This window comes from Eubalaena glacialis, chromosome 11, assembly GCF_028564815.1.
Source record: "Eubalaena glacialis isolate mEubGla1 chromosome 11, mEubGla1.1.hap2.+ XY, whole genome shotgun sequence".
Lineage (NCBI taxonomy): Eukaryota > Metazoa > Chordata > Mammalia > Artiodactyla > Balaenidae > Eubalaena > Eubalaena glacialis.
The window spans coordinates 48,673,921-48,699,604 of record NC_083726.1 but is presented as its reverse complement, the minus strand read 5'-3'; the positions used below and the strand labels follow the sequence as shown (position 1 = coordinate 48,699,604).

The 25,684-nt window shown below is 40.1% G+C and overlaps 1 protein-coding gene across 2 annotated transcripts in view; it reads right to left on the bottom strand.

Moving 5' to 3' along the window:
• The window catches only part of BEST3 (bestrophin 3), a 41,186-nt gene extending 15,722 nt beyond the window's left edge, over positions 1-25,464 (bottom strand). Inside the window, exons 1-8 of one of the 2 annotated variants that reach the window (XM_061205069.1) lie at positions 25,313-25,464; positions 21,754-21,848; positions 21,056-21,289; positions 8,975-9,129; positions 7,702-7,779; positions 7,441-7,593; positions 4,422-4,502; positions 2,581-2,732 (exon numbers count right to left, since the gene is read on the bottom strand). In XM_061205069.1, the coding sequence (XP_061061052.1) occupies positions 2,581-2,732; positions 4,422-4,502; positions 7,441-7,593; positions 7,702-7,779; positions 8,975-9,129; positions 21,056-21,289; positions 21,754-21,848; positions 25,313-25,464 (1,100 nt within the window). Of the gene's footprint in view, positions 1-2,580; positions 2,733-4,421; positions 4,503-7,440; positions 7,594-7,701; positions 7,780-8,974; positions 9,130-14,192; positions 14,249-21,055; positions 21,290-21,753; positions 21,849-25,312 lie in introns of those variants that run through there. The other variant, XM_061205070.1, reaches the window with a different exon arrangement.
• Positions 25,465-25,684: the final 220 nt, after the last annotated feature.

Genomic DNA, 25,684 nt, shown 5'->3' with positions numbered 1-25,684 from the left:
GGAGCAGTACTTGTTGGAATTAATCATTTGGTTTTCCGGAAGGAGCTCATAATAGAGGGCTCCCTCCCAATCCCGCCATATACACAACATCACCTTCTTTGGATGAAGACCGGCCTTTGGTGTGGTTGGTGATGGTTCATTTCGCCTGCCCCACGATCTCTTCTGTTCCACATTATTGTACAGTATCCGTTTTTCATCGCCCGTCACAATTTGTTTTAAAAACGGAACATTTTCGTTACATTTAAGTAGAGAATCGCACACGGAAATACAGTCAAGAGGTTTTTTTCGCTTAACTTATGTGGGACCCAAACATCAGAGCGATTAACAACCAAGCTGGTGCAAATGATTTTCAGCGCTTGATTTGGATATTTTGAGTATGTGGGCTATCTCCCGCATGGTGTAACATTGATTGTTCTCAGTTAGTGTCTCGATTTGATCGCTATCAACTTCAACTGGTCTACCCGACCGTGGAGCATCGTCCAGCGAGAAATCTCCAGCAGGAAACTTCGCAAACCACTTTTGACACGTTTGATCAGTCACAGCACCTTCTCCATACACTGCACAAATCTTTTTTTGCGTTTCAGTTACATTTTTGCCTTTCTTGAAATAATAAAGCATAATATGCCGAAAATGCTGCTTTTTTCCTTCCATCTTCAATATTAAAATGGCTACACAAAAATTCACCAATTTCGGTATTTTTTAAATGCACACTGGTATGACAGCTGTCACAATACAATCTAACAAAATTGTTTTGAATGAAGGCTAAAGACAACTAAGCGCTACTTAGAGCCATCTTACGGAAAAAACTGAACGAACGTTTTTGCCAACCCAATATTACAAAAGGCTGAGAAGTGCAAACAGCAGGAAATTGCTATTTATGGAGACTGAGCAGTCTGCTGCGGTAGGGATGAGTACCTTGGTCTGGAGGAGGTCCTGGATAGGAGGGCCCAGGCTTAGCAGGCATCTAGAAGCAGAAGCAAGGAGTAGGCAACCTTCACCAAGCTGTGCTTTGAGGGCAGCAAGGTGAGCGTCCCGGCTCGGCTCCTGCATCATCTCATTATTTGCCACAATTCCTGAGATTCCACTTTCAGTCATCTTTTTCTTTGGGTCTTGAAGGGGTTTCAGCCTCAGAGGTTCTTTTGGAGGAGCACCCCAAACCATTATTTTTGAGGATTAGGAGACATTGAGCTAAAAATAAAGCCTTATAGGGATAGGATTGAAGCTAGATATTCTCATAGTAGTATTAAAAACAAGACAACAGGCCCAAAATAGAGTCACTTATGCTAAGCCCCATGTCACCAAACGGAGACATAGTTTCCATTCTTCCAGAAATGGAATCTTAAACCAATCAATCAGGATTTGCCTGATCAGCACTACTTAGGTAGTCTGCCTTCTAGACCCCTGCCACCTCCTATAGGAAAGTGACCTTGCAATAACCAACCCACTTTTTTGCCTGGTGTAACGGCCTTTTGCCTGCCCCCTTCTGCCTACACAAGTCTTTCACTTGTATAGCCCCTTGAAGCTCCTTTCTCTTTGCTAGATTGGATGCTGCCCAATTCATGAATTGTTGAATAAAGCAGTAAGATCTTTAAAATTTACTCAGTTGAATTTTGTTTTTTAACAGTAGAGAAAGAGGAGGGCTGAACTGTATGGGGGGAAGAGAAAGAAGGTCACAGGTGGCAACTTTAGACACGATCTCACTTCACAAATCTGCTTAGAACTGGCCTCAGGGAAAAATGAACCATAGTTTTGCCAAAAAGTTATAAGAAAAACTCCGTAGAAGTTTTTCCTTTTTCTGTAATTTTTTGGAAGGGCTCTTTTTACTTTTCTAAATTTGTCCATACTCTTCTCTTTAAGTTACTTGGAAACTGTAGCATCTGCCTTCAGCAAATATACTTAAACTTCCCCCACATTCACACATTTCTCCAAAGTCAGATACATTATCAGATTTAATAAAATTATTCAAGAACTGTGCATGATTTACTGCAGGCCTCAGCCCATTTATTTAAAGCTCATAGTACATAGGGACAGATTGTTATGTTAAAACAACTGAACAGACACTGGCTTGTATACTAAACAAGTCAGTTTGATCAAAATATAATCTTAGAGTAACACTTTTGATAAAATTTATCTTAAGGCTTGCTTGTCTCAAAATAGCCTAACACAGTGCCTACACATGGTATATACTCAACAAATACTTGTTAAGATGCATTTCATTATGATAGTCATAATTAAATAATAAACAACTGTATAATTAAAATAGTAAACTACTCTTCAAGTTGGAAGGAAAAAAAGAGGATAGTTTCACAACTACTGGAAAATTTGCTGTGGTATAAAAGCAAGGTAAAATGCAAATTACCTCAAAACACACATATACACACACCGTATTTAAATCAGAAACTACAGTCTCTTTAATTTCTCACTCTCTTGGACATATTAATTATGTCTGAAAATTTGAAAAGGCTACCATTGTAAGATATTAATAATTGAGAGTTCTTATGAAAGTAACTTCAGAACCACATCACAAAAAGATCAGAACAGTGACTTCTAAATATTGATGATTTTTAAAAATGCGCTTACCCCATTTCGACTGTTGACCCCAGAAATGAGGGTATGCAGTAGTCAGCAGCTGCCAGTGTATACGGTGGTCGAGCAGCAGAATCGTCCCAGTAAATGTCCTTCTTCATTTTGGGTAAGCTCATGTGCATTTCATCCACGGCTAAAAGGGAGACCTAAAATCATCGTTAGAGTGTTAGAATAATTCAGATGTGAATTGTATTTATAAAGAAAGAATAAGTTTAGTGGGTGCATGGGGTTTGGAATGGGATAGAACACAGTGTGAATGAGTGAATATACAAATGTCTGTAGTTCATATTTGCTTCAACCAGTGCTGCTACAGAGAGTTATACATGTCGTTCACTGCATAAGAGCACTTGGCAATGGGGATAAGTGGAGCCATAAAACTGCCCAGACTAGATTCATCAAGCCACATACCCCAGAGTGGAGTGCATCTTATCTGGAGGCAGGAGAGACACCTTTTTCTTCTTTGCTCAAAGTTTTCTAATTGTCTAGTGGCTCTCCTGACAGCAACCACATAATCCCAGATATTGCAGGAAGCGGAAGATTTCAATATCCCATTTCATTGATTCCATAAACATATTTATACTTGATATCATTTCTTATGTGCCCTGAATTTTTGTTTGTTTGTTTAGAAAAATATATCAACAAGCCTATACTGTTTAGGGTTATAGTGGTCTTCTCCTTTTGACTTTGACAAACTGATGCATGAATAAATTATTAATCCTCTGGAAATCTAATTTTTACAAAGAGTGAGTGGTGTAGGCATTACACTTCTTCCTCAACAGGCTGACAATGTGATTGTTAGAGGTCAATACAGAGGTCATGACCTGCCAGTTGACCTGTGAGCTGGATGAGAGTAATCGGAGGCTCCTCTCCCCTGTCCTTGGAATGTATATTCTGCCCACTGTTCCCACAGTGGGAGCTGTTTCAAGGACACAACCTTGAGAGAGCAATGTGCTGTTGAGGCCATCTGGACTGAATACATGACTGAACCCCAGTAAGGCCTCTATATCAAATTTTAGGATTCTGGCAGGTAGGTGTGGAGGTCTACTCATCTTGTATCCACTGAAGACAAGCCTCTTAATTAAGTTCCTAGCTTGTTAAACCTGCCACCTACCAATCTGGAGCGGTCTGCCTTTTTCTTTGGTCTCTCCTTGCCCTCTGTGTACTGGGGCCAGTTTGTGAAACAACAGCAAAATGTTTTAACCTGTGTAAGAGCTGAGTAAGGGCTTGAAACAGATGAGCAAGTTGAAGCCCTTTTCTCAGCCTGTAGTTCTCAGGGAAGAGAATGGGTTGAGGAGAGTCTTGCCTAAAAGCAAAATTCTCTCATGCTGCGTCTTCATGAAAAATCTCTCTGAAATAATGCTTCAGGGTAAAGGCTCTGGGGTCCATTTGGTGTGATTGAGGGAGATTTGAGACACAGGCTGGCGTGGCCCATGTTTCCAGTGTCCAGCTGCTGGACATCTGACTGCAGGGACCTACATGATGTGAGTTGGGAACTCACATTGGATTGTGTCTGGCTGCCACTTTATGTCATTGTTAATCTTTTTAGGTGGCAATAGGAAACAGATTACTGTACTGAGATGTACTGCGATGGAAGTGGCTGTGTAAAGTTAGTAAAGAAACCTACAAAGAAAACTGGCTTGAAATTGTATTTAAAAGGGACTAAATTTTACTGGAACTGAGATCCAGGACCCATGAGGTTCCAAAAGGACCTGGAAACAACATACTGAATAGCCAAACCTCTTTTGTTTGTGGCTAAAGCACTCAAGTTCAGGGGCTGGCATTCAGAGTCTGTTTAGATTATTAATGTTTGTAAAGGAAAGAAAAGCTCCTCTAACCTGGAGATTTCTGTCAATGCACCAGTTAGTTTCAAAATCATCATCATCTTCTCCAAAAGGGTTGATAAGTTGCTCAGCTACCTGCAATTGAGAACATAGAATAAGTCCGCCATGATGCTGTGATGACTAAGAGTGAAGGTTGAAGAGGATTCCTGTTTCACTCTCTGCTTTCTTTGGTCACCTTTCATAATAGGAAGGCTAGAGCGGAGTGGGTTGTTCTGCAGATGCAGATATTTATCAGCCAGTGAGAATGGACTCAGACCGTGAATCATGCACCTGCAGGGTCTGCTCTCCAAAGACTCTGTCTATTCAGCTGGTGACAATGCAGGCCCCAACTAGGAGAAGCCACGGGCTGTTTAGGAGCCAAATGACTGATTCTCAGGTACAAATCAGCCAGCAAATATCAAAAGAGCATTGTGCTAGGCACTTTGAGGGGTACGTAGCCTGTGCTCTGAAAGAATTTACAAAGGGCCAGGTGATGAGATAAAATGTAAATGTGGGCAAGGTTAAACAGCAAAGAAAGACTTCACAATTAGAGAAAATAATACAAGGAGATTTCATAATTATTGGACATAACTGCTAAATGAATGAGTCAAGAGCTAGTAAGTCATAAAGCTGGAATTTTTCTTACTTAGTTTTATCTTAAAGGATTTATGGCTATCTAGTAAGTTACTTTGAAGTTAAGTAACTTCTTATCATATATCTTCTAACAGTTGGTAAGTATTAGATGTTCTTACCATGTTCCTGAATTGAATAGCCTTCTTGATGAGAGATTTATATGCCAAATATGTCTCACCTGTTAGTCTCTATTTTCATTAATTCCCTTTGATTTTTATTACCTGGACGTGTGTGTGTGTGTGTGTGTGTGTGTGTGTGTGTGTGGTTTTACATTGGGCCTAGATGTAAAAAACTTACAAGTGTATAAAACAAAGGCGCCATTGATTAGTTGAGTTCCTAGATTCTGAGACTATTTGGTAGAATATCTACCTACGTATTTTTTAGGATTTAAGTCTAACCACTACATCAAAATCACCTGGAGAGCTTTTAAAGAAAATTGATGCCTGGGTCCGCACCCCACCACTCCCCGAGATTCTGATTTAATGGGTGTGAGGTTGAGCCCTGGCATCATTATTGAGTAGAGCGCCCAGGAGTTTTTAATGTGTGGCCATTGTTGAGAACCACTGACTTAGAGAAGGACATCACCTTGTTCTAAGGGAGAGCCTGTGGCAGGGCCCATGCCCCTGGATCAGTCACAACAATATCCATTGTCAGAGTCCTTCATTGCAAGTTCCAAGGGGCTGTCTACCTTTCTTGTCTGGGGTTTTCCTTAAATTAAATGGGCCACTGGATGGGTCCTGAAAATATTTGTGTTACATCCAGAATTTCACTTTTATGGGATCCATCCTGCATGTAGTATTAGAGTCTACATTTAACTACCAAAATGATATCCATGTTTCTGAATTGACTATGTCACAAAAATATCCTTTACTCACTTGGAGGCTCCATTTCCAGCAAACAACTAAGTAATACACCGTTCATAATATTAAGATGGGTTTTCACACTTTGAAAAGATTTATAAATATTAGAATTGTCCAGACAAAACTGCTGTTTAGAAACTGAGATCCAATCCACTGGGTGGGAAAACTCCCTTCTCTTAGGGTTACCTGTCTCTTAATAGAGCTAAGATTGTCTTTTCATATTTTGCCTTCAAAATATTTTATAAAGGAAAAGACTGTTAATATTTTAGAGAGCACTTCAGAAGGCAGGAACTGCTGGCTCTTCCTTCCAGGCTGGCCAAACATCTCATGTGGACACAAAGTGAAGAATAAAAAGCTCAGCACAACTCAGGGGAAAGGACAATAGAAGACCAGAGTGATTGAGTGTTTGGGCCAATTGTGGTGAGTTTGTGTTTATAAAAGTAGAGTCTACTTTTTTCTCTAATGGGAAATGAGAGCTATTAGTCTCTATTACTCTTTCTCTGTCTTAAATGGGTAAAAATAATTGAGTCACTGTCATCTGGTTAAAAATGTTTTTGCCATTTGTAAAGGAAATGCCTTTACTCTTTGGAGGATAACTTGAAGTGCCAACATATTTATTTTTCCTGGTTAAAATTCAAACCAATGAAAGTAAAGGCATCTGCAGAGAAAATGCTTCCACAACCTGAAAGGCCTCGACGGTGCACTGTGGCAGTTTGGAAGGTCAAACATTTGAAATTCTATTTTATTAAAATTATCTTCAAACTGTCTTTAGATTTCAATTAACTTAATGAAGCCATTGTCTTTGATCTTTTTCTGTCACATACAAAAGAGATGGAAGAATCAGGCCTCTGATACTTTTACATACATCTGGGGTTGCGGGGAGATGGTAGCAGGAACAAATAAAATTCTACACTGATGATTGGACTAGTTGTTTTCACTGCTCTGACCTGTTTTTAATTTCCTGGCAAACCAAATATTGTCATTAATCCTGGGGTTTCTGGTTTTGATTCCGATGAATTCCTTTGAGTCTCAGTTCTGGTTTTGAAAATGGAATGCATTTAATGTCGTGGCACAGCTAGTGGGATTTCAGGGGATAGAAGCTAACTATCTACAGAGTTGAGCAGAACCAAGATAATAATATAATATTAATGCTTAAGTCTGAGATACAAGGCTTCTTATTTACTCTCTTTTACTCTGCTTAGTTGCTTGTTGTGGTATAAAATATCAATGCAGGTACACTTATTACTTCAATTACATTATTGTAATCCTAATGCGAGCACACAAAGACTTAAAACAATCAGTGGCCATAAAAGAGTAGCGTCTGCATAAATGAGCTGCTTCAGACCCCTACAGTACAGTACTCACCACATCCCTGCCACTTTAATGCCTGGTTGAAAAGTAATAGCATCTCTGAGCTATTAAATGTTAAATCTACCTTTGACTCACTCATGAATGAGTGATTCAGTAAGGGATCAGTGTGCAAAGTTTGGAACATGACGGAGATTACAGAGCAGGTCTCAGGCACTGAGACTGTTGGCTACCTTGAGCCATCCTGCATAGAAGAAGAATTGTAGGAGAGTAAAGATCGGAATGTAAAGATCTAAGTCATGCCCTGAGTAGCCTTTGGTGGGATCCAAAAACTGGCGTCCAATCAGGCACGCAAAGAAGAAGGTGTAGACAGCTAGCGTGACAACCTGAAACAGAGAGAAACCCGAGTGAGAGCACAGCGCTGGCTGCCCGAGAGAGACAGCATGCCAAAGTGGGCAAGTAGAAAGAAAAATCACGTGCCAAGGATTTGATACCTGGGTGTAAACCAGCGGAATCCCAACCCAGTCATAACCAAATAAGAGGCTGCACCAGGAGCGAAATCGGTTCATTTCCTAAGCCAGAAACAAATTAAACACGATTTACTAAGGTGATGGGTGTGGTAATAAATATTTACTGGGATTCAGAATATGGCCGTGACTTTTAGGAATACACCTGTAAAATGATGAGAGGGACTCTGAAAGGCTAGAAATTGGTTCTGAAATCCACTCCAAAATGAAAATTTTGAAAATGACAAGCTATCAACATAATTCAACAATGTGCAAAAGGGATTGAGTACAGTTGGACATTTTAAAAAACATTAAGATAAATCAGGACTGTATAGAAATATCCCCTACTCTATTGAATTCATAATTTCCAACATATATATTGGCCCCAAGTGGTGGTAGGAAGGCAGTGGTTAATATTTTAAATAAATCATTTCTAAATTATCTGGAGAGCAGATTATTTTTTGTTTCCTCGATTGCTTTTGAAAACATGCTTACTGTAGATCTTAGAAAAAAGAACTAAATACATCCTAAACCGTTCCCCCAACAAATGAAGACTTTAGAATGCTTCTATTGACAGAAAATCTATCCCTGTTTAAAGCAGGAAGGACTGGGATCCATTGATTTCCTTTTTCTCTATTGAATGCAAGTTATTATTTAAGACTGGGAGAAAGTATACGTTAAATTGGGAGCTATTTTTAAATCATTCACTCCTTTTCACCTACTCGAGGCAGGAGACTGTCATGGCACAAATCTCTCTAGCCCTTCTATAAATTTGTTTCTCAAATGAATTCAGGATTATTTCATTTAATGAAAACACAGTTTTGTTTCCTGGAGCATCTGGAAAGCTGGGTTAACCTTGGGATATTCCGATTTTGGGGAACTGACTGGGGGTGTTTATTTCTACTCCAGATTTGGTCTGGGATCCTGGAGCTAGGGATGGCAAATATGCCTTGAGGGTGCCAGACCCTTCCGAGCCCTGGCAGACGTTGCTGATCAATCAAAGAACATTTTCTTACAGAGCCTATTACAAAGCCTACTTCTGTTTAAAACAGAGCCTCTAAGCAACCACCTCCAATCAATCTGAGTTAAACTGTGTACTATTCTCCTCCTGCATTTGAGGGTTCTGATACTAGCCCAGTCTTTCTGGTTCCTTTGGAACCAGGATTGAACAAATTGGACTCGTCCAGGTCCAGCCTGTTGCATCCAGGTCCCTGTTGGTCTCTGATTAGCATCTTTTACTGACAGTTTACTATGTACTTACAGTCATCAATGATTGCAGATCAACACTGTCTCTGATTCTACCTTCCTTCCGGGCTTTAGCTGCAAGATTTCCAAACCAGATGAATGGAACCCAGTATTTCAGATGAGGAGATTTGAGGTGTTCAAATAATTTTCTTTCATCTGCTGTCATAAAACCTTTACACAAAATAAAAATAGCTAGATTATACAGACTTGGTTTAGCGCTAATATATTACCCTATATATTTCAGTGTCTACTATGTGAGCATATAATGGGGGATATTCAAGAAATATAAAATAAAGGTTCCTGTCTCAAGTAGTTTTTACTTGTATCAGCGATAAGGAATATGTACTCACGAGCATGCGTGCACACATGCACACACACACACACGTTATATATCTGTATAGGAGGCAATGCACGTGAGCAATCCCTAACAGAGGCGGCCAGTAGGAAGTAAGGTGACATTAAATGTGGACTAGGACATCTGGGGAAGGTCTCTTCTTTAGGTTTTGGTTTATTCATCTAAAATTGGGAACAAGAATACTTAGAATTGTTTGGATTAAAAGAATAAAACGTGATAATGTATACAAAGCACTTAGTACAGTGCCAAACACGTGAATCGCATAACATTTCATCCTGACCCCTCCTTTCAGACTCCTAATTAACCAGGACCTCTTCTGCGAAGCCTTCCTTGATTCCTTCCTTCTCCTTCCCCGGGGATTTCTCCCCTTCAGAGCTCCACCACGGTGCTCTCTCTTGCTTTGTATTATGATAATGTTAGACACAAATGTTTCCCCTGCTAAGACCCTTTGGAAGGGCAAAGAGCATATTATCTTAGTAGTCCCCACAGGATTTCCCATATACTTTTTAAAAATTTTATTATTTATTTTATTTATTTTATTTTTGGCCGCGTTGGGTCTTTGTTGCTGTGCGCGGGCTTTCTCTAGTTGCAGCGAGCAGGGGTTACTCTTCCTTGCGATGCACGTGCTTCTCATTGCAGTGGCTTCTCTTGTTGTGGAACATGGGCTCTAGGTGCGCGGGCTCAGTAGTTGTGGCTCTCGGGCTCTAGAGCGCGGGCTCTAGAGCGCAGGCTCAGTAGTTGTGTTGCACGGGCTTAGTTGCTCCACGGCATGTGGGATCTACCCGGACCAGGGCTTGAACCCGTGTCCCCTGCATCGGCAGGTGGATTCTTAACCACTGTGCCACCAGGGAAGCCCTCGCATGTACTTTAAAAGTGCTTCTTTGATTTTTGTGTGCCTGTGTGTGTGTGTGTGTGTGTGTGTGTGTGTGTGTATAACACAGTTTGCTTGAGTTTGCAATGACCTCTCTGAGCCTCAGTTTTCTCATGCGTAAAAGAGATGATAATATCTACTTCACAGGGGTGTTGTAGAATTACCTGAGATGAGGAACATATGTCAAGAGGTTAACATAATGCTTCGCACATACTTAGCACTCAGTAAGTGCCAATAATATATTATGTGCACTTTTATTCACACCCCCACCACCTGCACACCAGAGAAAGAAGAGATTTGAATAATAGGAGAGGAGGAATAAGGTAACAGGTTTATTTATTAACATTTATTGAATGTCTACTATGTACCTGGGTTTGTTCATATAAAGATGTCTTCAAAAGCTTGCAATTTACACTTGACATTTTATTTATTTTTTTTAGAGTTAAAATCATGATTTAATTACCAATTATTCTGTGATTTTTTTTTTTTTTTTTGGCCGCACCATGCGGCATTCAGAATCTTATTTCCCCAACCAGGGATCGAACCCGTGCCCCCTGCAGTGGAAGCGAAGAGTCTGCACCACTGGACCATCAGGGAATTCCCCAGACCCATTTTTTTTTTTTTAATTGATTAAGTAACTCAAATGGTACAAAAATTCAAAAGGGCCAAAGTAATATTCATGGGGAGAGTAAGTCTCATTTTCCCAACGGGTTTCTCTCCCTGAAGGAAATCACTACAACCGGGTTATTGTGTATCTTTCCAGAGAAATATCACGGATTTCATATAGGCCAAATTTTTAAAAACACAAATGACTTTATACTCCATACTTATCTGCCATTTTCTTCTGTTTTTCAAGTTATATCTTGGAGATCTTTTTTTGTTAATATAGACAGAGCAGCAGCATTCTTTTTATTTAAAAAATTTTTTTAAATAAATTTATTTACTTATTTTTATATTTTGGCTGTGTTCGGTCTTTGTTGCTGCGCGCGGGCTTTCTCTAGTTGCAGCGAGCGGGGGCTACTCTTCGTTGCGTTGCGCGGGCTTCTCATTGCGGTGGCTTCTCTTGCTGTGGAGCACGGGCTGTATGCACTCCAGCTTCAGTAGTTGTGGCACATGGGCTTCAGTAGTTGTGGCTCGCAGGCTCTAGAGCACAGGCTCAGTAGTTGCGGCGCAAGGGCTTAGTTGCTCTGTGGCATGTGGGATCTTCCTGGACCAGGACTCGAACTCATGTCTCCTGCATTGGCAGGTGGATTCTTAACCACTGCGCCACCAGGGAAGTCCCATTCTTTCTAATGGCTGCATTCTAGTTAACTGTGTATAGTATTTTATATAAGTAGTCCTCTTTTGAATAGAGTTTTAAGTTGTTTCAATTTTTTTGCTACTAAAAATAATGCTGCAGTGACTCTCCTTGTACTTACCACCTTGACTTTTTTTTTAAAGTATTATATAGGGGCATGAGGAATCATTTCTTTTATTTATTTATTATTTATTTTTTTGGCTTCATCGGGTCAGTTGTGGCATGCGGGATCTTTCATTGTGGCACACAGGCTCAGTAGTTGCGGCGCAAGGGCTTAGTTGCCCCGCAGCATGTGAGATCTTAGTTCCCTGACCAGGGATCAGACCCGTATCCCCTGCATTGGAAGGCGGATTCTTAACCACTGGACCACCAGGGAAGTCCCCCCACCTTGACTTTTTAAGTGGACTTTTAAATGTTCATTATGATTTAGTATAAATGCTTTCTGAATTAAAGCTTGTTTCTAAAACTGATTTTTGTTAGATATGAATTTTTAGTTACTTTTGATTTGGAAATGCAATCATTTGCTTATGAAATTCTAACACATTCAGATGAAAATCAACTTTTGTCCTAATGTGACACAGTTTGTATCCTTAACCATCTGTAGTTGGTTTATGAATCTGGTTTTCCTGCTTAAAGTAATCCTCCCTCCTTACCACGTAGACTGAGTTTTATTTAAGAGGTGTTGCTGTAACAGAAAAGAACTCAAAGGAGAAGTGAGATGTGCCATTTTGAAAGTCACTGACCCATAGAGCTTTGGAGTTACCTAGATACTTGATGTGATCCAGGCCAGTGTTTTGAGAATATGGTCCACAGGTCATGGGTGTCTCAATCACTTGTGACACCTATTATATATGGAGAGGGCTAGGCTCTACCATTACCTGCTAAACCAGACTCAATAGGGCAGGAATTCTTGACCCAGTGTTGCACCTTTGCCTTATCCTGAATGACTTTTAGAAAATACCAGTGCCTTCACCTTATCCCCTGAGATTCTGATTCAGTTGGTCTAGAGTGAGGTCCAGGTGTAAGCATCCTTTTAATCTTCCTGGGTAATTTAATGAAATTGGGTCCCGGCATTTACATGTTTACCAAGCTCTGCAGGAAATTCTGACCTACAGCAATGTTCAAAAATCACTGCCCCACTGAATGAAGATTCTGTTTATTCAGTATTTGAAATAAACAGTAACAACTACAGAGCCAATATTTACCAACAAGAGACTAGTTTTAGATAAAACCCAGGTTATTTATATTAACTTTGAAGGGGTCTGCCCATGCCTGGGGAATTGGACTCTCTCTGGTGGTCAAAGAATAAGAATGAGTCTGAGAATTCTTGTCTTGTTTCTCAGTGCATTTCAAAGTTGTTGCATGATCTAGATAATCTGTTTGGTTTTTTTTAAGACTTGCAGAGTATGATTAAATCTGATGATAAGAAGTTAATAGATGAACTTGACCTGTCTTGGCTCTATGCTTGAAGACTTGCAACCCTTCACCTTTTCCCTGGAAGACTATTCTCAGACATTTCATATCAACTGTCTAACAGTTATAGTCTTGGGATTTATAGTGCAGTTTCCAAAAATGACTGCATTTATATACTGGCTGCAATCTCTGTCATTTGACCAAAGAATAACTTTACCTCTGGTTATTTTTTATTCAGGAATATGGATCAACTTATGCTGGCAAGTCCTTTCTTGGCTTCTTAGCAAAAAGCAAATATGCAGAGTGAGGGTTAATTTAATGCAAACCCTAAAGCGAGAGTTAGGTAACCTCTCCCCAGTCCCTGCCGTGTAGCACACCCACTGATTGGAAAGGGACATGTAGAGCTAGGAAAGCGGGGGAGAGGGGAGGTTTAAATGTTCAGCCCAAATTTATTGTGTACTTTACTAGGTGCTGTGACAGATGAACTAGACATTAATGTATCCTCCAAGAGTGTACAGGCAGAATAATTTTTGTTATTTCCTGCAGGGTTACACAGCTTATCCAAAGTAACCCCATCTTTGGAAATTGAGTTGTTGGTCCATTGAAAGAAAAGTCTAGATTGTTAATCAAATCAATTCAAAGAGCATTTGTTATTACATGGAATGTTATTCTCATCAGTGCCTCAGGCCATTTTAACCAGAGACTGATGATATATTCAGAATGCGGTCATTATCCTCGTCTCTGAGGCTATGTTAACCACAGGTATTGATTTGCTGCAGTTTGGCTGCACCATCAGTTGGCTGGTGCTCACACTACCCTGTCTCCTTCACATGTCTGTCTTCATGCCACGCTCCCTCAGACCCTATCCACACCCTGACATTGCTATTTTATTCAATATCTTGCCATTACATTTGCCTTGAATTTCTCTTGCTATCTTTTTTCCTTCTGGTTTTCTGGCTAGTTCAGCTCTGCTCAGCAATTTTCATATTGCATATCCCAAAGAACCCTTTCTAATATTTCAAATCAGAGTAAAAAATATATATATATATATATACATATATACACACACACAAACACACACACACACATATATGTTTGTATTTACTTGTGTCTTGAATTGTGGTTTGATGGAGTAGGATCTGCTACTTTAAGGCAAAATTTTATTGCCTTCAAACCAAAGGACCAATTAAGTCCATTAATAAACAATATTCCGGTAATCGCAGATTCGGTTGAAGCTGAGGCAGATGTCTTTTGCCTTTAAAGCAGAGTGCGTACATGAGGCTCTATTAGGAGAAGAGCTAAAAGCTCTGCTTCTCAAAACTTTTAGGCAGGATGGGTTTATTGCCAATTCTTTCTGAAAGAGAAAGTTGTGCATTCAGCATCTTAGCCCTTCTCAGAGATGACTTTTTCAGGCACATTGCAACAAGCCTGGCTCATTTTCCTCTCTGTACTTTCCAAATGAATGGACTGAAGCCACCAGATTCAACTGCAGCCATTCTTTAAATTCAATGGTAGAAATTTAGAAATCCCTGTCAACCGGGAAAATCAAAGCGAGGCAAAATGGGATTGAGAGAGATGGAATCACACTGTGAAGGCATTGTGGAGGGCAGTATTCAGATATATATTTTTTTAACCATGAACCACAGGAAGATATATTTGTGGTTCCCAAAACAATTATTGGCTCTTCTGTGTGAGGTGCTCTCTGATATTTTCTGTTCTGTTCCATTCCATTCCATAAAAAATGCGGACTCAAAGCCATTAAAATGATTTAAGAACCCAATAATAAGTTACAACCCACAGTTTGAAAAGCTTGAAATAGGATATGGTTGAGTGAGATCAGTTTCTGGGTTAGCAATGCTGAACGGAGACAGAGAAACTCCTCTATTTTCTTAATGAGTCAAACACGAGTGAAACATCTCTAGTCAGCCGTATTCCTGTCTCTAAATTAGTATCCTATTTGGTAGTTCACTGCCTTCTACACATGACGCACAGGAAATATCATTCACAAAATCAGTGCTCTTAATTCCTGGCCTGTCCAGGTGGCCCAGAATTCCATTTGCTTTGGGCAAATAGATCTGAGGCAATTTGCAGATAAAGTTGGAGGAGTTAATAGATGCGCTGTGGTGCAGTGGTTCCTAGACTTTGCTGCACATTAGAATAGTCTGGGGAGCTTCAAAAACTCCTGATGCCCAGGTTGCACCGTACACCTATTGAATCCTAGTGTCTGGGGGTGTGAGCCACCATAAGTATTTTTAAAAGATCCCTAGTGACTCCATCTTGTAACAAAGTTTGGGAACAACTGCACCTAGTACAGAGTCACACAGCAAGCTGGCCATTTTAGCATCCTTGTTCTGGTTCAAACATAGTGATTCTGGGGAGCTTGTTTAGAAGTGGATTTCTGGGTCCCAAGCCCCAGAGATTCAAATTTCATAGGCTGTCTGGGAACCTGCAATTTAAATAAGCACCCTTGATAATTCAATGAATGTGGTGGTCTACGATCATCCTTTGAGAAGCATTGATTGGCGAGCCATGATTTAACTCCTAAAACAGAGCTGTGGTGAACCTTCAAACATTGGGCTGAGACTGCCCATCCATGGCACTAATTCAAGGAGGTGTGTACTTTCTCTCCCATGAAGAGCCAGTGTGCATGGGTGAGTCAAGTTGCACTCCAAGACGACATTCAGTCTGTTCTGGGCTCATCACGTGAGACTATAGGGGTAACTGACTCAGCCTGTAAAAGTTCAGCCAACAGAGGAAAAACTGGCACAGCCATGAATACCACCATCCCCTTGATCATCTCTCCTGTAACACAGAGCAGTGGGAGATTTCAGAGACCAGGGAACCCCAGCAGCACAGAATGCATCAGGAAAAACGTGAACAGCAGATCACAGGGCGGAAGGTCAACATTATACAAAATCCATTCGATTTTACTTAACGAGAGAAGATTACAGATTAAATGATCTAAATGTGGGGCTAGCCTTCCAGCCAATGCATCTAAAGTTAGAACTTTTATCTCAACAGTCACTTGACAATTGGGAGCTCGTTCAGTTGTATTTATGCCTGTTAACTGTATGTCACTAAGAATCCTGATGGGGTCTCCACAGGCTCTCTCTCGTCAGGGCAGAAGCTCAAGGAACTTCATGTTAAGATTCCAGGCCTTTAAGAAAACAAAACAGTGTCCTTTCCTTAAATTTTACTGTCTTTTAACCACTCTTACAGGCTACCAAGCACGGAAGGAAACTATTTTAGAGAAATAGAAATGCAATGGAGTGATGTGAAGTTCAGCTGTAAATATATTTGTGCTTGTCTCTGAAAATGATTCATGGAAGAAAACATTTGTAGTAATCTTTACTGATCCTCGAGGACAGGGACCTCGCTTTCAGCTGTGCTTCAGTGCTCAGCACAATGCCTAGCGTACCGTATACACTCAGTAAATCTTTGTTAAATGAGCAAAAGCATGACAGATTTAGTAACAGATTTAGTAACGTTTCTTTTAGAGGAATGCATATAATTTCCCATTTCCTTTTTTTGTGCTTCTGGTGAAGAATTTTGAAGGGAAATGTTTTCTCTCCTGATCACTGTGAAACCCCAGATAAAATGTTTTGATTCAGTCTCATACCATAACGTAAGCACCCAATTAAGGCCTTCACTTAAATTGTCAAAGATCTGGAATTGTGCACGTGACTTGACTTAGAATGAGTGACATCTTCCAAGGCAGGTGATTGAAACGACTGGAATTTTCCAGGGCAGGCTTGTAGCCAAGAGGGAAAATAACAGAGACTCCTGGGTTACAGCTCCTCTGCGAAGTAACTGTTTGGTAACAGACCAGTTCAGGGAATTTCCAGCATAATAGACATTATTTTGCATTCAGTTGTTACATTTATATTTTCATGGGAGCATAAATAAAGAAATTTTAATTTTTAATTTGAGAAATGTAACCTGTAACATCAAAGCATATGTATTTCCCAGAATAATGTAACTTGAGTGTCCAGCTTAACAGCAAGGAATGTCAGGGACCGGCGGGTAAGTGACCTAGCTCACCAGCTGTAGTCAAGCAATTGCCAGCTGCTTCAGAAGGAGATGCTGATCTTCATTCTCTCCGTCCTCTCACTCTTTTTCTCCTGCTAGTCGTGAATCTTTGTGACAGGGACCCTCCCTGAAGCAATACAAAGAGTTTGGAGGGAAACTCCCATTGCCTTAAAGCCCCCTGTTTCTCAGAGTGTGATCCAGGGACCCGCTTCCTCAGAGTCTCCAGGGGCTTGTTAAATACACTCATTCCTGGACCCCAGCCTAGACCTACTGAATCAGAATCTCTGGGCGTGGTGTCTTCGGATCTGCGTTTTTAGCAGTATTGATTTTTTAACACTATCTAAAGTGCACTGAAGTTTGAGCACATGTACTTTCCCTGACAGGTGGGTTTATGTAGGGAGTCACCTGACAAGAGGTTTTCTTGTGCCCTCAGCATTGCCTCCTGCCTTTGCCCCTACACTTTTGGGGCCCCTGTGCTTTACTACCAGCCCTCTCTGCCCTCAGGCGGAGCAGGTGCCCTGGCTCTGGGCTCAGGGCACCTGCCAAACATTTTCCGCCATCCCTGAACTTCCTGTTCTTCCCAGAAACGTTGGCACAGGCCAAGGACAGACAGAGAGAGGTGGAGACACGCACCCAGTTGGGAGAGCTTGGAAACTGACCCCACGTGCAGACTGAGTCAGCCTCCTCTGTTGGGGAGCAGGAAGTCTGGTAAGTCTGTGCGGCCAGCCGACAGAGAGTCTGTGCCCGTCCATGCGGGTGGCCGCGAGGCAGACCAGGAAGGACCCTGCCTGTGAAGCGTGTCCCCCAGCTTGGAAGGCAGTGGCTCAGAACCTTTGTCCCACCACCTAGCATGCAAACCTTGCGTTCCTGTGGACACATGCTGGTCCGCTACCCCTTCTTCTGCCTTTCGAGAAAACACTTGGGGGTGAAAGAGAGTAGTAGAGACCTTTACACTGCAATCATCAGTGATGGCCCCAGAGGGCACCTGCCAAGGCTTCAGCCCCCTCCTGCCGCCCTCAGTACTCTTCCTCCTTCAGACGCGGCACAAAAACTTGAAGTGAGAATGATGCTCGTTGTGTCCAGGCAGGTCTAATTCAGGTCCCCTAGATGGTAGTCTCTGAGCAGACTGCTCAGAGGCTACCATCCAGAGCACTTCTGGAGCCTCCAGCATGGTCGAAACCTTGAATTCACCCTTTTCTTAACTGTTGCGGTTTTGTTATTAGTAATGAATTATCTGGCGAATGCCAAAGCCTTTTACCCCGGGGGTGAGAGAAAGGGTTAAAAAAATGAGCATCCCAGAAAAGACTCCTTACTTCTCAAACTTCAGTGTATAAAAAGAGCAACATAAGAGCATGTTTAAATGCAGGTTTTCCAGGCCTTACATACAATGGTTCTGATTCAGTAGGTCTGACGTGGGGCTCAGGAGTATGCATTTTATTTTATTTTATTTTTTATTTATTTATTTTTTAAAAAATAAATTTTATTTATTTATTTATTTATTTTTGGCTGCGTTGGGTCTTCATTGCTGTGCACGGGCTTTCTCTAGTTGTGGTGAGCGGGGGTACTCTTTGTTGTGGTGCGTTGGCTTCTCATTGTGGTGGCTTAGGCTCTAGGCACTTGGGCTTCAGTAGCTGTGGCTCACGGGCTCCAGGGTGCAGGCTCAGTAGTTGCGGCGCATGGGCTTAGTTGCTCCACGGCATGTGGGATCTTCCCGGACCAGGGCTCGAACCCGTGTCCCCTGCATTGGTAGGCGGATTCTTAACCACTGCGCCGCCAGGGAAGTCCCAGGAGTATGCATTTTAAATAAACAACTCAAGTTATTCAAGATGTAAAGGGCCCATGGGTTTGTGGATCACACCTTGAGACATACTCGTGTAAATGCACATCAAGGAGCAAATGATTTCCCTGTGCCCTTGGAATGGTTGGGGGTACTGGTGGTAGGGGAGAGAGAAGTATTCGAGTGTTCCAAATGCCTTGGAAAGGGGGAAAGTGTCGATGCCAGTACTGACCGGTGTTTGTGTAAGTTTGATAGGGAGTGAGTGTCGGTATTGTGAAAAGTGCACCTAAAGGAAATGAACTCAGATCATTCTCCCATTCGTCTCGCCGTTTCTACTTGCCCCTCAGACCTGAGCACAACTCAGGCCTCGCTGAGCTCACATCTAACCAGAGGCCCTAAAGGCCTCTCTGTCACCAGCCACCCCATGTGCTTTTAATATGAAGGTGACTCTGAGAGGATAGATTCGCTCTGAGAATTGGGTCTGGAGTCCGATTCCTGTCAGAATGCGCTTTCTTCTTTCCAAGGATGTGTCAGGACTAACAGAAATGTCACCTTTATTCATCCAAGTAAACTTTAGCTGTCACTTATCCATTTGGAATGGGCCCAACGTTTCTCGTTTGTTTTTAGGACTTTTTTCAGAGGTTGAAATGCTTATCACATTTGATCCTTTAGACATTAGGGTAAGAAAAATAAGTTATCAAGTGGCATTTTAAACTTGGTCATTCTGATGCAGTATTCCACTTTTAAATTTGGAGGAAGGGTGACAGTTAATTTTTTTTTTAAGTTCCGACTGGTTTTACATCATACTATACCTGTACATTTGCCAAACCCTTTGTACCCTTCATCTGAATCTGTAACCGACTCCTTGCTCCCCATTACTTTCTCACATCTTGCTCTGTAGCCCTAACAACGGCCTCTACACTCCTCTTTCCTTATTTCCACCTTACCTTTCACAGTCTCCTGGTCACAGGGGATCAAGAAGACCTAGGATGTCATATCAAATGAGTCTTCTAAAGTGACCAAAGGGCTATGTTATGCTGTTGTACTAGATGATTTCATAATTAATAACAAGAACTCATGTCACACCATGTGCCGGGTACTGCTCTAGGCACTGCAAATATTAACTTATTTAATCATCACAACAAGCCTATGAGGTATATGAGGTAAAAGGTATTATAAATCACTCTAAACTCACTCTATGGATGAGGGAACTGAAGCATTAGAAAGGTAAAGTAACTCAGACAAGGTCATGTAGCCGGTAAGCGATAGAGAAGGATTTGAACTCTTACTCTGTGTTCTTAGTCACTATCTATGTCGCCATCTGAGAAGACAAAACCAAATCAAACAAAAGCCCCCAAACCTCCAAAAACAAACAAAACATGCTACTCTTAAATATATATATATATATTTTCAAGGACATTTCAGAAAAGGAGACTGGATAAAGCAACCTAATTTGAGACTGTACTCAATATAAAGGCAGAATCATCTCATGGTTCCTATATCTACTATATATTCATTTATACATTCCAGCATACTCTCAGATGGATCAAAGACAACCCAGCACAAAAACCCATTTTTATTCTGTACGTGCCAACAATGATCTCATTTAATCCTCATCCCCTTGAAGGCTGGTTTAACAGCTTCTTTGCTAAGTATTAACACACCAAAGAGAACCATTCTTCAAATGTGATTTGTTCTCAGCATCCTGTGTCCAGAAACCCAGGTACAAAACTGCATCTACTCTGAGGAATAGGAGAGACAACAGACCCCCACTAAAGCAGCCTTTTGCTGCCACCTCTCAGGCTCTGCCTAGATGAAAAGCCGCATTTCTGGTTCATACCAGAATCTGCTGTGTTTGGTAGGTGCGGGGGTGGGGGGGAAGGATTAAGTTAGGAGTTCTGAGCCTGAATTGAAATTTTGGCTCTCCCACTAATGAGCTATGTGATCCAGGACAGGTCATAACCTCTCTGAATCTCTCATGGTTTTTTTGAGGTCCATATGAAATAATATTTATGAAAGTGCATAAACTGTAAAGTGCTAGAAAATGTAAGGTGATATTACAGAAGGTTTGAATAAATATGATAATTATTATATTATGGACCATGTGACTGTTTGCAACTTAATTTGAGGTTGACTGTCTGCTGTTTCCTTTGCTCTGCCCCCCAAGTAAACTTCTTGAGGGCAGGAACCATGACTTATTCATTTTTACCTCTTAAGACTGTTGCTGGCACATGATAGGTAATCAGTAAATGTTTCTTGAATGAATGAATAAATAAAAGGCATTTTCAGAGGAACTTTGAAAGTTCTGATCGAGGTCAAGAGGAGCCCCATGGAAGGAAAAGTCATTTCCAATACCTGCTTCAACCACATGGTCCATCGTCGGAAACCTTTTGTACACAGCCGTGCTCACCGAGCGGAAGATGAGCAGGGACGTGAGGTTGACGTAGCGCATCAGTGTCCTCCGGAGCAGGCGCCCGTGCTCGTCACTTCCATGAACACTGCTGGAGATGAGAAACATCAGCCTGTCTGGCCAGGGCAGATTCACAAACTGGTTCCACCATCGGTTCACCACCAGAGTAACATAAAACCCTGTAGAATAACAGGAAATTGTAAAGCAATTTCTTACTGTAGACATATTGTTGACACTGATGCCTTTAGCAGAATTTTAGTTTCTTTAGGGATCGGGGTGTAAAAAATAGGTTGTTATCCATATCTGATGATTTTGCCCTCCAGAAAAAAAAATGTAATTTGTGCCTCACAATGCTGTAGCACCCAGTAAGTGGGTATTAGAACTCAAATATTGACGGCAAAAATGGAGAGTTAGTGAAAAGAAAGCTGAATTGTCCAAGAGCAGATTATTACCTCAAACTTGTTGGTTGTTAATTTAGCGAAAGCAGCCTTGGAGGTAAACCTTATGGATGATTCTGGTTCTATTGCAAGCAGTGACTTTTCAGGCATGCCTCTCAGCTTGGAAACACTCCCATGCAGAGTCATTGGTGTCATCCTAACGGAGACAGCTGTGTGGCTGCATTCTGCGTGTGACCTATACTTACCAAGTACAAAGGTTACTGGAATTTGTTCAGCATATCTGTCACAGTAAATTGATAATTTTTCAAAGTAACGTTTTTGGGCTCCTGTAAGTAACAATCTGGAGCAAAAATAAAATGCACAGCCCTTTATGATATTATACTTCTGCACCTGCTTTGCAAGTGACATTCAGTGCAAACAATTAAGCGAAAATAACCTCAGTTTTTTTTTTAAGGAGCAATAGCTTTTTCTTTTCTACCTAAGCTGATGTATCTCAAAACCTTTTTAACTGCTGAATGTTTTAAGTACTAACGTTTTTAGTACATAAATGTTGTTGGTCATTACACAGTGGGACATAGTAACCATTTTATTTTTAAATACTTCATATTTTAAAATTTTTATATGATTAATGCATTGGATTTAGAGCAAAATACTTCATAAAAGAGTCCATTTTCCAATTATTCATCATATGTACTTTAAAAAAGAGTACCTTAAGTGGATTACACTTATTAAGTAATTATTGAATAATAACCCTGGATTCGACATCCTGATCTTACTTTTCATGAATATGCTACTTAGTACATTCTTGATTATACATGTTGTACTTCAAGGGATGTTATAACTGTTTATTTTAAAGCCTACAGTTATTTAAGGGACTTCCCTGGCGGTCCAGTGGTTGAGATTTTGCCTTGTAATGCATGGGGTATGGGTTCGATCCCTGGTTGGGGAGCTAAGATCCCACATGCCTTGGGGCCAAAACACCAAAACATAAAACAGAAGCAATATTGTAACAAATTCAATAAAGACTTTAAAAATGGTCCACATCAAAAAAAAAAAAAAATCTTTACAAGAATTTTCAAAATAAAAAAATTAAAAATATACATTTAAAATATAAAACAACACAGATTTAACAATTAGTAGTGAAATTTTTATAATTATGTTTGGTGGGTTTTTATTTCTGTAGTATAAATATAAAAATTTATATTATGGCTCTGACACAAACCCATTTTCTGGTATTGTTAAACATAAATCCATTTAATGAAGCTATTATTGGTATTTATGTTGCAAGGAGGAGATTCAGAATCAGAAGAACTATCTCAAGGCAGGTTAATAATAATGATCAAAATCCAGAAAGAAAACACAGATGAATTTGAATAAATGAATGAATGCAGCTTTTCCAAGGGAGGAAGGAATCCCTTGGAAACACTCATCATAGCATGTGTCAGAGGCCTATTTGGGTCAGTAGAGCTTTGAAGAAGGACGCAGAGGGATAATGAGGTGACAGTGAGCCACTGATCAGACTGCAGATGAAGTCCTGGGAGCTGGTGCTGACCAAGGAGGTGTGTGGGTGCAGGGTGGGCTTGGAGTTCCTGCCTCAGCTTGGAAGAGGTGTCAGAAATTCTGAAATCAAGAAAAGCTGACAAGAGAGGCATCACCTGGTGGACAGGCCTATCAAGGTCATGCTGATGACAAGTTACAGCCAGAATGGTTTCTGGTACTCAAACAAAAATGATCAGAGAGAATTTAAATGTGGAGAGCACAGACCGTAGGGTTTAACAGAGCCAGGTTTGAATCCCAGATCTGCCACTTACAGATTTGGATTTGGAGCATATTTTTAAATCTCTCTGAGTCTCAGTTTGCTCATTTGTAAATGGGGATAATTAATACCTATTGATATGTATCAGGAATGTTATGAGGATTAAAGAATATATGATATATAAAACCACTTAGCATATGGTGTCACACTTAATCAATAATAAAGTGGTTGTTACTATTAATAGTTGGCCAAAGGAAAAAATATTTAGCTGATAGACACATAGAAATTTTACTAGCTAGAAAGTACCACAGCGAGTATTTTGTCAAATCCATCCCAAAATAAAAAGAGATATAATCAAACTAGTGAATTCTGGTTCTGTCTTATGATTTTTTTTGCTAGGTATAACTATTTGCTTATAACAGGATTAAAAAACTTAGCATCATTAGTAGACATGAGAATGAAACTATGTCTGTATTTGTCTACAGGTATGTCTGACTTTCTCGACAGATTCAACCTGTAGTTCTTGGTAGAGCTTTGATCAACATAGAAGGGTCTATTTTAACAAACTTTTACATTTGAACTTTAAAAAATGAAAAATGGCTTGAACTATTGATTATTGTTATAAATGTAAGCACTCTTTGGTCTTTAGAAAACATATGTGCATACAATTTTGTGGGGTATAAATAAGATATTGGAGTCAAAGTTAAGGCCCCATGGAGCATTTCTGGCTACGATGCAACTGTTCTAAGAGCTATTCTATTCTAAGAGGCAGTCGCAGCAATAAATTCACGTTAGTAAAAATAAACTAATGAGACAATTATCCTGAAACATCATGTGTCTTCCACCATTTCATATTCTGAAGGAGTAGGTGACACATAAATAAATCATCAAAATAATACTGTATTTAGAAGACAAATCTGAAAAATTATTAGAGGTTTTTAATAATACTTTCCTTGTAAAGATATTTTGCCAAAATGTATACCAATATATACATTTGTTTGGAACTGTAGATTTGATATGTAGCAAAGTAACTCTTCCTATTCTACTTTTGGTCATTATCAGCTAGCCAAATTAACGTCCCTCTTCTTCACATGGTGTCCTGTCACTGCAAGGAAGAATGTAGGTGAAAACAATGATTCACAAATTTGTCCATTGTATGCAGAAGAAAAAGAACAAACTGATGAACACAGAAAAGGTGGAAATACAGCCTCAAAAACCTTTAGCTTTTCTATTTTAAGTTTTAACTTTCCCCAGAGAAGAAATGTATGCAATCAATATTAATTTAAAAAACTAATAAAGCGTCCCTTTTATAATACTGATAAAATTTTATTAAGACTATAATTTTTAGTTATAAAAGTATTTCTTGGACATGATGTTGCTCAAATTTCCTGTCAGTCTGACAGGCAAAGGTTGTGAGGTTATAAAGAATAAACATCTTTTATGAATATAATGTGCTCTGAACTCAGAAGATATAAAGAAAATAAATTAGTTTTCAGGCCTTTTCTTTAATTGAGATATTGGTAAGGTTGGGGGCACCAACTTGGATAAGATTTCGTCATTCCAGGAAAGAAGAAAGAAAGTTGCCTGATACACACTATTCACGAACATGTTAATTATGTAGGTAGTCGCTGCAAGCTGTCAAATCAGAAACTCAAACTATGAATAACATAGTTCAGAGAAGCACAAATAATTATTTGTCTGTGGACTTTGCCATTCAAAATAATCACTTAGTGAGGTTCTAGGTATAAATCTTTCATTTTATGCCTATAGCAAAATTCTTGAAGCACAATACCTCATCATGACCAATTAAAGTGGGGCTGGAATGAGAGCCACCTGAACATGACGGTTAGAGTCTATTTAACATCCTAAAAATGGTTAGGTGTGGATTAAAATACCCAGTCCTGGGGAGAAGTAGGCAACAGAGGATCATGCAAAGGAGGAGGTTACATAATGCAAAAGTCAGCGACAGCCAAAGGGCTTGGATTTTTGAGACTGTATTCATATATGCTACCTAATGGCCATTTAAGGACACATGCAAAGGAAAGTACCTGTACATAAAACTTATTGCTGTGTAAAGTACAGCAAAAACAATAAATTCCCTGTATAGTAGTTTGTAGATGCTGCCTCTCCACTTGAGGAGTAACCTATGAAATCCAAAAAAAGTCGCATTTGCTACTTTACTGGAGTAAGTGACAGTCATCTTGGATAGTTTTTCTTTTTTTTCTAGAAGAGCAAGAAGACAACACACAAGTAAAAAACAATGTTTAAGACAGAGCGTAAATCTGTATCTCAAAAGAAACCCTAACCAGCAACCAGTCAACCATCTCTACTTTTTGCCTTTCTCAGCTTGAACAATTTGGAATTTGGAGAAAACCACCAACTCAGTGCTAAATCTTTTAGTAGAAAAGGGGAAGAAAGGA